This window comes from Barbatula barbatula (assembly GCF_947034865.1).
Source record: "Barbatula barbatula genome assembly, chromosome: 24".
In the NCBI taxonomy this organism is placed as follows: domain Eukaryota; kingdom Metazoa; phylum Chordata; class Actinopteri; order Cypriniformes; family Nemacheilidae; genus Barbatula; species Barbatula barbatula.
This window is the reverse complement of record NC_136787.1, coordinates 4,497,063-4,509,929: the sequence shown is the minus strand read 5'-3', so window position 1 is coordinate 4,509,929 and position 12,867 is coordinate 4,497,063. Positions and strand designations below refer to the sequence as shown.

Sequence of the window (12,867 nt, the reverse complement as noted above, 5' to 3'; positions counted from 1 at the left end):
AATGGATAGGCCTATATTTGAAATACATTCATTTAAAAGGAATATATTACATGACATATTGGACATGTAACTGTTAAGCTTCAGGAGTTTGGGCGTGGAGGCAGAAATTAAGTTATTTTATAATTTGACAGCAATATTACAATCACATTTCCAGTTTCGACCATCACAATTCAAACATTTTAAATTAAATCATATTTTAATAAAATAATGTAAGCTGTTATTATTAAACTAATTTAATGCTTTGTGTATTTATTTTGGATACTGTATACTTTCAATTAGGTTTATTAAAACATCTCCAAATATCACTGGACAATTTCCAACAGTTACAGGATGTTAATAGTGGCGTATTTTAACTGCAGAACAATTTATTGAGCAATTGCACATCATTACTCTTGTCCACTTATAAGCCAATATTTGACGCATTGGGTCAAGGATAGTGGTGGCCTGACGGTTAGAAAGCCAGACTTAAAACTCAAAGGGTGCAAGTTTGGTTCCCAGTCGTTTCCAAGGCTTTATTAGGCGACCTCCCAACTGGATTACCTATGGCAAACTGTTCACAATCACATATTTAAATTCTTATTACAACTTTAAATCCATTTACATAATAAAATACATCAAAAGGTTTTTCATTCTGACTGTATTCCTTAAAGATGTCTTTGTGATCCTCAGCCTCCTCTAGTTAAGTATTGAAAGGCCTTTATCCAAATTACAATGAACCTTTCAGGATAAGTCAGGATGTTTTTTGACTTGGAACTTTATACATCTTTTGAGCAAAGCAAACCTGATTTATAACGTTGTTTGACGGTCAAACCCTTTAAGCTTCTTAACCGTCTCCATGGTCACTCGTGAAATCTGTGATCCGTTGACAATGTCTTCATGTTGTTCCTGTGAGTGAGCGTTAACTGTGGGTAACTTGCGGGAGGTTGGTTAAACTTTCCCATCAAACGTGTTCTGGAACCGACATACCCCGAGTAAGCATGGTTTGGGTGAATCAACCTAGAGTTCAGGGTTTAGCTGACGGTAAGTTATCCCTGGTTCTGGAATACACCCAATGAGATTGTTTGTTTGTTTCCAAACCTCTCTGTAAAACACATCGCTGGGTCATTTGCACGCTAAAGTATATTGTTATAAAAGTATAGATGTTTATATGAACTGTGTTATTTGTTCTTTACCCTGTGTCTCATATGCAGATGACTGGAATCAAGACACTTCATATGGCTTTGAAATTACAGTAAGTATCTTTATGGTTAGAAAGTTTCCATGATTTGTGTATCTTGGTGTAATTAAAACGTTTAATAATTCTGTTGTTCTTTCCTGTGTTTTGGCAACAGGTTTTACTGGTGTAACTTGGACAATCAATGACTGTTTTGTTTTTTTGTGGTTGTTCAAAATAAGCTCCTTGTTTGTCCTCACCTGTTAACTGCCTGCTGATCTTCAAAAAAATCATCCAGGTCTTGCAGATTCTTTGCTTTACTTTTACATTTATGCATTTGGCAGACGGTTTTATCCTAAGCGACTAACATTGCATTATACTACTTTGGCGAGCAAGACACGAGACAGACAATGTTAAGGGTGAAAACAGCCCCAGTGGTTTATCACAACAACCGTGTAAGTGAACAGAAAACAAGCTACTCCACAACGGTTTGGCAGGACTGCCGATCGTCAGGTGCTGGACTCTTTAAAGAGAAAGCGGAGGGAAACAGGGTCAACGTCATTCAGCTTGTCTCTGTCTCTCTGTCTGTCTCTCTGTCTGTCTCTCTTTCAAAATGTTTGGTATCATATGATTTAAGCAGATTTATAACACAATCAATGGAAATGTCAGATCATCTTTGATCAGTTTAAAGGTTACTTCTTTCACATGGGTTATTGTGATACAGTATGTTAATGTAATAAACATCAAGACACGTTCTGTTATATTCTTGACTAACTGTTTATTTATATTGTTAATAAAACACATGTGATTCTTTTAAAGCCCTTTTGGATCTCATTTTTATACTGAAGGATATATCCAATTGTATCCAAGAGCACAACACCTGTAGCCAAAACACAGGAAAAACAACAGAATTATGAACTCGTATATACGCATTGAAATGTTTTAATTACACAAAGATACACAAATCACGGAACCTTCTAACCTTAAAGATACTAACTGTAATATCAAAGCCATGTCTGAACAGAGGCACTGAGGCATCTGCATATGAGACACAGAGTAAAGAGCAAATGAAACATGCACAATAATGCCAAGGATCTGCATCGAGTACAGAGAATCAGCAAGTTAAAGCAAGTCATATCTTATAAGTCTAGTGAGTGAAGTTATACGACAGTAGCCATAGTTTAACCATGTTATATGTATTACAATATAAGGGATGATGCCCTAATAGGAAGTTTTTCTCAAGAAAACATATTTGATCTCTCATTACATCATCCCCACATTATCTGTGCACAGAAAAATCTCCCGAGCACAAAAACTTATGTGCACAAAAACGTTACTTAGACGTGATTTACATTGTCTATTTACTGTATAATATCATCCTCAGCCATGGAGGTCACGAAGGTCCAAACTGTATTTCCACACTCATCCACTGGGAAGCGTCGCGGAGTCAGTTCACAACAATCACATCAGTTTATTCAATGACGATTTTTGAACACAAGACAAGTGTTACGTATCTTCAATAAAAGTATCGTAGAAAAACTACAATAAAACAACAATAACACCGTTTTAAACAAGCCGTTGAACGCTGTTTCTGATGCGCGGTTTGTCCCTCTTTACTCGCCGTGATCTGCCGCCGTGCGCGGGTGAAAGGTCACACCACTACAGCAGACAAGATGGAAGTCAACCAAGCAAAACAAGAGCATCTCCTCGCTTTAAAAGGTACTGCGGTGTTTACCTTACACAGTGTACTACTGAAACCGCCGCTGTCTATCTGACCAACGACGCGTGTGTGTGTTTACGGATAAAGACGACGTTTAAACGAACTATTTATCACTGATATGTGAATTGCTAAATTGCTAATGGCTGCTAGGAAGAGAGTGTCTCTAAAACTATAAAGTTGCCTACCTAGAGTTTAAGACCCTTCCCATGTTAGCTAGCAGTGTGTCGGCCTGTCATGTTGCTGTTGGGATGTAAATTTGAGTTTTATTTGAAGACTGTCTTTAGGGAATCTAGCTGGACATCAAGCTGTCAAATAACACTTCACAGGTTCAATGGTCTAGAATAAATGAGTGTAGTTTTTGACATTGTGACTGTTCACACATTGTTAATATTACAACTGTTGAATGACTGACATGCGGTGGTTTATTTAAACGTGCTTGTCATGAACCACATATTATGTGTCTCTGGTTTATAACAAATGACACTGATGTTTTGCATTACAGCCGGATCTGCTGGTCACTGTTTATTCTGAATGGATCACCGGGGTTATTAAACCCATGTGATGAGTGTTGGATTGACCGGCTTAGTCCTTTAAAGGGACAGTTCACCCAGAAATGTTCTGTTGAACACAGAAAGCTATTTGGAAGAATGCCTGTAACCAGACAGATTTTGCCCCCCGTTGACTCCCATAGTAGGAAAAATACAATGGTAGTTAAACCTGGCCTAGAACCGTTTGCAGTCCTTCATTATTCAAAATGTCGTCTTTTGAGTTCAACGGAACACAAAATATTTTAATTGAAGTAAATCAAGTTATTTGGGATTCAATGTCAATGGGAGTCAGGCAAAATCTGTTTTTGGGTATAAGCATTCTTTCGAATATCTTTTTCTGTATTCATCAGAACAAAGACATTTAGACAGATTCGGAACCACTCAAAGGCCAGTAAATGATGACAGAGTTTTCATTTTCGGATGAAGTATATCCCACTAAGGTTTTTAAGTGGATTTTGATCACCCTCTTAGAAGAACGCATATGATTCCCTCAATATTTCCCTGAAAACATTTTAAAAAGGCATGTGTGGAACTCCCCATTTGTGTTGACATGCCTTGTGTTCTCACTGCATAAAGAGGGTGGTTTTATTATTGACCTTATGTAATGTGGCCATGAAAGGAATGTCACAAAATGTATGAAAATGTAATACAAAATGTCTGTCATCGTTTATTCCTGTCTGATCTCTTTGTAAGTTGCTTTGGATAAACGCTAAATGACTAAATATAAATGTAAATAGAATTAGGAGAATATAATTTCTTATGTCTTTACACAAATATTGGGTTATTTTCAACCCGTGGTTGGGTCGAAAAGGGATTAATACGGTGCATTAACCCAGAAAACATTTACATTTGACTCAACAATGGGTTAAAACATTATTTTGATCTGTACCAACGCCGCAGCACCAAACGCTTGGGTTTGTCCTTTTTTGACCCAATCACGGGGTTAAAAATAAAATCCAGAATGTATGTTGTGATTTTAATCTTATCTTGATTTGTTTTGGGATTGAATCCTTGGTCTTCTATGGCTATGAGCTGTACAGAATAAAGAAGTGTTTTTCTAATGTATAAGATTATCTCATGTTATTAAGAGTCTTCTATATTTTTCTCTGCAGTGATGAGACTGACCAAACCGACACTTTTCACAAACATGCCAGTGACATGTGAGGACAGAGATCTTCCAGGTAGAATCTAATAATACTTTACACACTCCTCCTTGGAAACTCCTCCAGACATCTGACACTGTTTGTGCTGTCTGTTACCCTGTTTATGTGTCTGGATTAACCGCAGATCTATTACCAATTAGGTAACATTGAAAGTTGAGAAATAGTGCAATATTGTACAATCACACAAACGAATTTATAGATTCACATGTAAGTAGAAAATGAGTCGTACAGGACAAAATAGACATTGTCGTTTTTAACAGCTAAAGAATGATGTTGTTTTATGTGTTTGAATGCAACGCATTTATCACTATTGACAAGACTAGAATTGATCTACCCTGTAAGCTATTAACAGCATTATATCGTCCCCAAATATAGACGGAAGATATATCAGCAATTTGCAATGTTTGTTTTTTGTTTGCTGGGCCAACGGCTCTGAAATGTGATCGCTAGCATTTGCATTCAAGAGCCACATGTCATTATGACAGTTCTGAGTAGCACATCTATTTATATGAGGAGTTAAAGAATATTCCACTATAAATCAACGCCAATGAGCCGGATGTAATAATATGAGAAATGTGAAATGAATGGAATACGCTGTACACCGCCGCCTGGTTTTATACGGATTAGGGTGTTTTTTCAGCTACGTTTACAAAATGCTATCAGTTGTATCAGGTTTTTCCACCACATCATCAGTTGTGACTTTTCTTTTTAATGACGTTCTGGGTGAAAATTACTTTTTTGTTTTGTAAAATGGCAGATTCCTTATTTTAGCCTTTGTCTTCGTAGCTAGCGTTTTGTGTCGTAAATACACACAGTAATCCTTGACAAAATTACAGCTTTAATGAAAATGATGCAGAATATGAAATGTTGTTAAATACAAATTAAATACTAAAAAGGTTTACTGTTTGTTTAATGACAAAAACGCAATAGCATTTTAATGATGGTTTTTCATGTTATTACAACGAAGTCTTCGGTTCTAAGGGAATGCCTAGACAAGGCTAAAATAATAAAATGTATACTAATATTGAAGTACGGACTAACAGATGGTAAAAAAATAAATATTCACATAACACAGATACAAGTTATCTAAACACAAACTTTTATTCTGGAATCGATTAATCGCAATTAATCATTTGACATGTTTACGGTGTCAATTTATGACACAAAACACTAGCTATTAAGGTTAAAAGCTAAACTAAGGAATCTGGCGTTTCACTCTAAAACAGTATTTTCTACCCAGAACATCATCAAAACATTCAAATGATTAATCGCGATTAATCACATCCAGAATAAAAGTTTGTATTTATATAACTTGTATCTGTGTTATGTGCATATTCGTTTTTCTTATCACATGCATATATAAGAAAAATACACAAATTAATAATTGCTTGTATATAATTCCAATTATTGGTAAATACAGTATAAATAAATACATCTAAATGTTTCCTAAAGAGTATACATGTATGCATATCTGTCTGTGTTTTTAAATACAAAATTAAAATGCACACAACATAGTTTGTGTTTACATTATATATGTCTTTTATTCTGGATGCGATTGATTGCAATTGCAACTAACAGCCCTAGAAAAAAAACAAAGTAGTTATAATAATAAAGTCTCTTTGTTTTAGTTAGGTTTATGACAATTATGACAAAAAACATAATCATGATTATTTGGGCTAACATTGAGATCACGAGGATTTAACATGATTTCTTACTTACTGACTTTTTAAACAACATAGAAAGAATAATTGAAAACTTGTCTTTTAAACTGTGAATTCAGCTGAAAGATAAATGCAATAGCACAGCTGCGCCACTGTAAATGAAAGTGGATTTATGACACAAGAAGAAAAAAGAGTAACTTTGCAAAATAGAATGCGCCACAATAATAAACTAACCCCTAGAAATGCATGTTCTTATTCCTCAGAAACCGGAAAAAAATATTTGATTTGTTTTTGTTGCTCATGATTTATGTGCACATCAGCTTTTATATTATATCGTATGACCGTTGAAGGCTGTAAAAAGAAATTGGCTATACAGAACTGGGCATCTAATAGACATCTAGATCTACAACCTGGCTGTCAGCCAAGAGGTTTTACATATCACATGTCTACAGGTGATTCGTTTCTACGACTTATGAAAGATGACCCGTCGACCGTGAAGGGGGCAGAAACACTAATCCTGGGGGAAATGCTCACCCTGCCACAGAACTTTGGGTAATGTTTTAACTCAAATTTGAAATGTATTTCATTTCGAGTTCCCAAACATGATTCGAAAAAGCTTTCCTCTCCATTCCTCAATCAGAAATATTTTCCTCGGCGAGACCTTCTCGAGTTACATCAGTGTGCACAATGACAGCAGTCAAATGGTCAAAGATATCCTCGTAAAGGTAACGGCTCGCAAGTCACGGATTATTCGCTGGGGTTGTGAGTGAAAGCTTTATTCTGTCTCGCTGTGATTGTTTGTCTCGACAGGCCGACCTTCAGACGAGCTCCCAGAGGTTAAATTTATCTGCGTCGAACTCGGCCGTATCTGAACTCAAACCAGAGAGCTGTATCGATGATGTCATCCATCATGAGGTCAAGGAAATTGGGACACACATGTACGGTGACCCTTGACGGATCTTTAGTAGAATGTTTAGAGGAATGTTCCAGGTTCAAAACTTGTTACACTGTTTGTTTTTAATTGGTGAGAAATTAAAATTGATCGATAGGTTTTGCTCCATTATTCATAAATACTACTGTATATAATTCCATAATTCATATATACTTGCAGCTGCCTTGCATTTTGTAAAATATGATTTAACATTATTTTAATATTAATTCCGATATTGTTAAACGAATTACGTTAAATATTGGTTTATTTAATCAATTATATGTGTCCTGTAATAATATCCTGTATAGAAAGTTTAGCAACAAAACATGTATGTTAGCAAAAAACTAGTGTTATAGATTTAAACGGTCAGCTTTGAAATAAAATAGCACTTATGTTTGTACAAGATAATTGTTGCACATCAACAAACATTAATATTGTAAATTTTTGCTTGTAAACCATCACCAATGCTTTGTCAATAGACTGCTTTTTTAGTTTTTTGTTGTTGTTTTGAACTCAGAACATCTCTTTGAATACGGAGGTTTCAATCGTAACTTGTTTTACTTTCCCCTTCGTAATTACACACAAAAATCACACAAACACAAATCTATGATCAAGTCAAATAAACACTGTTGCATGTCAAACTGTTATTCTTACCATATTTGCACGCTATCGTTCATGATTTCAGCTTGGTCTGCGCAGTGAGCTACACCACTCAGTCCGGAGAGAAACTTTACTTTAGGAAGTTCTTCAAATTTCAGGTGAGCTCATTTTCTCTTCTCGTTTCTGTTGCCTTGTTATTGGATGTAAGCGGCACGCATCACTCTTAAGTCATTTAGCGGAGGGTTGAGACATTTCATTCACACTTAAGCATGACATTTGAACGAAAGCACGAGATGTCGTGCAGCCCGATACTACTGAAGAAGCACAAGTGGTGCATTGACCAAATGAAGCGTTGTGTTGTGTTGTATTGCCCTTTTTTAATGGATTCTGTCGAGTCGAGCTGCAGCTCAAACTTCAGTTTTAACTCTCTTTTAAACCAGGTTCTCAAGCCTCTAGATGTTAAAACCAAATTCTACAACGCTGAGGTAAGTTTGCATTGACCACTAAGACCTTTTAGCCAGTGCGAAACTTGAAAAAATGAAAGGTAATATAACAAATGAGTCACCTGTTATTGTTTGGCATGGTTACACTTTTAAAAAGAATGTCAGTAAAAATAAAACATTTCTGTAAACTGGAAAATCAGAAATATAACTTGAAATAATTCCCCCCTGTAATATTATTGGACATATATTGTGTAATATAACGTTTTTTAAATTAGTTGTCTTTTTCTGTAATTTTCTCGTTTTTTTACTGTATTTCAAAAATAAACTGTAAAAAATAAAATGTTCTGGCAGCTGGGGCACCAGAAATAAACTGTAAAATAAAGTTTTTAAAATATTATTTAAAAATATATTAAATCGTTTTCGCCCTTTTTTTTGTAAATTAGTTGTCTTTTTCTGTAATTTTATTTAAAATGAAATTAAAAAAATGAAATGTTCTTGCAGCCGGGGCACCAGAAATAAACCGTAAAATAAAGTTTTTTACAGTTTATTTACAGTGTTGAATCTGCTCTTCTGCCTCTGAGCTTTTGATAGTAATGTGTAGCTCTGCTTGTAGAGACCCCATTTTACACGTTTCATTTGATATTCTTTTTATGATTAGTATCTGTGTTTCATTCGTCATCAGTTTTGTTCACCTTGACGCTGCCTGAAACTGAGAACTGACGTTGTCATATTCTCCGCATGTAACCTTCACTTCTCTAATGTTTATTTTTTGTGTTTTATTCCTCCATTAGAGTGACCTCAGTTCTGTGGTAATTGTTTTCCCTTCTCCATTGCATCTTTTCTTCTTTCAGCATAACCCGTTTCTTTTCTTCTTTTGAGCCTGTGATTCACAAAGGGGAAAACACAGAAAAATGTATTTCAGCATTTAGTTTAGCAAACTAGAAAAGGTAGCACCTGCTGTAAGAAAATAGTACAGACACTGCCCTGACGTTTATTTAACTCCATAGAATGTGAAAACGGTGTATTTATATTATACTGTATTCAAGGGAAATTTCACCCTCAAGTTGTACCAAACCTGTATAAGTCTCTTTGTTCTTTTGAACACAAAAGAAGATATTTTGAAGAATGTTGGAAACGAAACAGTTCTGGGACACCATTGACTACTCCTACTATAGTGGTCAATAGTGCCCCAGCACTGTTTATTTACAAACATTCTTCAAAATACGTTTTTCAACATGTATATGGGTTTGTAACAACTTGTAGGTGAGTGAATGATGACACTTTTGCAACTTTTTATTTCGGATGATCTTGGCTTGTCTGATATTACGATGGACTGCAGCAGTTGCCAAGATAGACAGAGTTGAAATATAAGTGTAATACTCAAGGGATTTCCCCATTTATGGATGGAATATTTCTATAGCTCCATTTCAACCTTTTGGCACCTAGTTGATCTCTTACTTTATTTAATTTTGAAATGATAAAGAATACCAAGAAACTAAAGTGAAATACTTTTTCATGTTCGCCCTGATACCCACTAACCTTCAATGTTTCATGCTTTCCCTTGACTGACTGATTTTGCCAGTGTAAACCCGTGAGAAATCTCGAAAACCAATGAGCCAGATCTTTTAAACAGACTGGGAGAATTCATGCTTGTTTTCTAAGGATTTACGCCCCTTTTAATCCTTAGTTTTTCATCCCAACACACTAGATGCATTAAACGTAATGTGTTATAGATCTAAAGATGTGATTAGTTTGTTTCAAGTTCAAAATCTGCCCACAAATACATACGTCTCTTAATGTATTGATATATTTTGGGTTCTTGAATAATCGGGCTTGGCATAGGATCTTTTGCTTTCTGCTCTAACAAATACTTTTTGTCAAAAGGTGCTGCTGAACTGCAGGCATGAGCTAACCTTCCACTTTTGATATCAGAACAATACTAATCTAATGCTAGGAGATCAACCCCAATTCACTATTCGCCTTTCGGCATTAAACAAATTGATAAATCACACTTCAACTTTTCTGAAGAACTTGATTTGAGGGGCCACAATAGTGCATATTGCAAAATTCTGTTCTCATAGTACACCGCAGAAGATACACTAATGTTATTGAATGTATGGATCTTAAAGGGATAGTTTACCCCCGAAAATTCTGTCATCATTTGGTCAAAAGAAGATATTTTGAAGAAACTTCGATTGTAAGGACACGAAACCAATGCAAGTGAATGGGGGCCATTTAACAACCTTCTTCAAAATCTCTTTTTTTGTGTTCTGCGGAAGAATAAAGGTCACACAGGGTTAGTAAATGATGACATAATTAACATTTTGCGTGTGAACTATCCCTTTAATGCCCGAGTTTCCTATTAAAGTGAATGATGTATGCTGAGCCCTTCAAATAAAGTATCACTCCAGGATAACGTGTCTAAAATAATCATTTACAGTGCCGCTGAAGGTATTTGGACACTCGTGACACTTTCAAAATATTTTATTGCCGCTGTATTAGATAATGAAATATTAAAGTCAATTTATTTTGTAAAACGGTCCCTAGAACACCTTTTTGCTATTTAATCCAATAACATTCATGAACTTCAATTGTGACTAAACTGTCCAAATACTTTTACGGATGACTGTAAAATGCTGCATGGGATCTTACCAGGACTGACTGCTGGTTGTTTGATCTGATCTCATGGTTTCAAACATTCACCCTCCAGACAGATGAGGTGTTCCTGGAGGCACAGATCCAGAACATCACCACGTCCCCAATGTTCATGGAGAAGGTGTCTCTGGAACCGTCTATGATGTATAACGTTACTGAACTCAACAACGTGACTGCTGAAGAAGAACTGAGGTACCGTATGTATTTCTTATTTATTTTGTGCATGTTGTTGTGATGAAGGGAATCAATAACTACATGGTTTTTCATTTCTGCGTTGCGTTAAGTTGCGGAATCGTTGTGATGCAAATGCAGTACCTGTACAATTTTCCTCAATGTTTTTGTGTTTCTGCAGCGAGTCGACGTTTGGGAAGATGTCCTATCTTCAGCCCTCGGACACGAGGCAGTATTTATACTGCTTGAAGCCCAAGCCGGAGTTTGCAGAGAAGGCCGGGGTTATAAAGGGGGTGACGGTCATTGGCAAACTAGACATTGTGTGGAAAACCAACCTTGGAGAGAGAGGCAGACTACAGACCAGCCAACTACAGAGGATGGTATGGGTTCCAATGTAGACAAAAAACTGTGCTAGAGTCTGCAAGAAAGTAGTTATTTATCCTCACGGATGCATCCTGACTACCGTTGTCATTATTTCTACTGTGGGAGTCAATGGTGGACAAGTACTGCACTTGTTTGGTTACAAGCATTCTTCCAAATATCTTTCTCTGTGTTCATCACAACAAAGACATATAATAAATGCAGACAGAATTGTCATTTTGGGTGAATAGTTCCTTTCAAGAGTAAATATTTTCCCACTTTGGTCGATGGGGTGTCCAACAAGTACATGCAATGTAAAAAACACTTTAATTTTCTGATGATAGGCAGTTATTATTACCTTGATTTGACTCAAAATGATTGGTTCGACGATTAATCCATTTAATCCCATCCTTTATGTCAGCCTACTGTGATCTGATTGGTCTAGAGCATCGCAAATGGAATATAGGCGGGCATTACACCGAGTGACACAAATCTGACACGGAACTGATTATTAGAACGACTCCTTCGCGTGATTCAGAGTCGACTCCTTTTTCATCAAGCAAATAACTTTGTTATTCGTTCTCTTTGTTTTCAGTCATTTCATTCCGTTGCATTTAATAATTAGCATTGGTAATCATCCAATCCAATCAGGACCTAAACTCACTTTAGTATGTCTACAGTAGCTCTAAAGATTCTTCTCTTGTAGGCTCCTGGTTACGGGGACGTCAGGCTTTCTCTTGAACTCATCTCAGACACTGTCAATCTGGAAGAACCTTTTGACATCACCTGTAAAATCACTAACTGCAGGTAAGAGCATCACTGCCAAGCTATAAGATCCAAGGTGAAGATACTGAGATCTGTAACCAGGCGTGTTCATTCTCAGTGAGAGGACCATGGATCTGCTGCTGGAGATGTGTAACACTCGGTCCATCCACTGGTGTGGGGTGTCGGGCAGACAGTTGGGTAAACTCAGCCCCAATGCATCTCTATCTATTCCACTCAAGGTCCTGTCATCTGTTCAGGGCTTACAGGTACAAACTTTATTATCCTTTTAAAGTGTAGAACATGGCTACTTGGATATGGATTATCATGTACGTTTGACGTTGCATTTTTTGTCTTTATTCAGAGTGTATCAGGACTGAGATTAACAGATACATTCCTGAAAAGGACGTACGAATATGATGACATTGCACAGGTCTGCGTGGTCTGTCCTTACACTAGTCCAGAGAGTTGAACCCCCTTTGTGGATTTTTGCACTGTGCATCTCGATGGACCAATTTCATGTTTGTCTGTAAAATTTCCCTGTGCTCTTTATCTTTGCTCTTTAAGGTGGTCGTTTTAAAATGTTATTTTAAAGCCCTTATTCATGGTTTTAAGTGTCTCTAAATGTGAATAAAAACTTATCAAAACAGGACTTTTGTGTTAACGCTATTTTACTGCAAAACTGTGGAGTGTGTGTGGA

General features: G+C 36.4%; 1 protein-coding gene across 4 annotated transcripts; it reads left to right on the top strand.

Annotated features, from left to right (window-relative positions):
• Window positions 1-2,550: 2,550 nt before the first annotated feature.
• On the top strand, window positions 2,551-12,819 carry trappc13 (trafficking protein particle complex subunit 13). 4 transcript variants are annotated; one of them, XM_079447874.1, is made up of 13 exons: window positions 2,551-2,872; window positions 4,534-4,602; window positions 6,698-6,797; window positions 6,886-6,970; window positions 7,056-7,183; window positions 7,862-7,934; window positions 8,217-8,261; window positions 9,011-9,028; window positions 10,930-11,066; window positions 11,227-11,425; window positions 12,112-12,212; window positions 12,289-12,436; window positions 12,532-12,819. In XM_079447874.1, the coding sequence occupies exons 1-13, from the start codon at window positions 2,827-2,829 to the stop codon at window positions 12,637-12,639; spliced, it is 1,257 nt and encodes a 418-aa protein (XP_079304000.1). In that variant the 5' UTR covers window positions 2,551-2,826; the 3' UTR covers window positions 12,640-12,819. The 4 variants fall into 4 exon arrangements, with proteins under 4 accessions (XP_079304000.1, XP_079304001.1, XP_079304002.1 ...); XM_079447876.1 differs by having other exon boundaries at window positions 2,793-2,872; window positions 4,534-4,724; XM_079447875.1 differs by lacking the exon at window positions 9,011-9,028 and having other exon boundaries at window positions 2,574-2,872.
• Window positions 12,820-12,867: the final 48 nt, after the last annotated feature.

What these genes read in the sequence shown, in the direction of transcription:
- trappc13 (XM_079447874.1), top strand. Translation starts at nt 2,827, where the DNA reads ATGGAAGTCAACCAAGCAAAACAAGAGCATCTCCTCGCTTTAAAAG. An exon ending in ACCCTGCCACAGAACTTTGG is followed by an intron (nt 6,798 to 6,885) that starts GTAATGTTTTAA and finishes TTCCTCAATCAG; the next exon opens with AAATATTTTCCTCGGCGAGA. An exon ending in CATCTGTTCAGGGCTTACAG is followed by an intron (nt 12,437 to 12,531) that starts GTACAAACTTTA and finishes GTCTTTATTCAG; the next exon opens with AGTGTATCAGGACTGAGATT.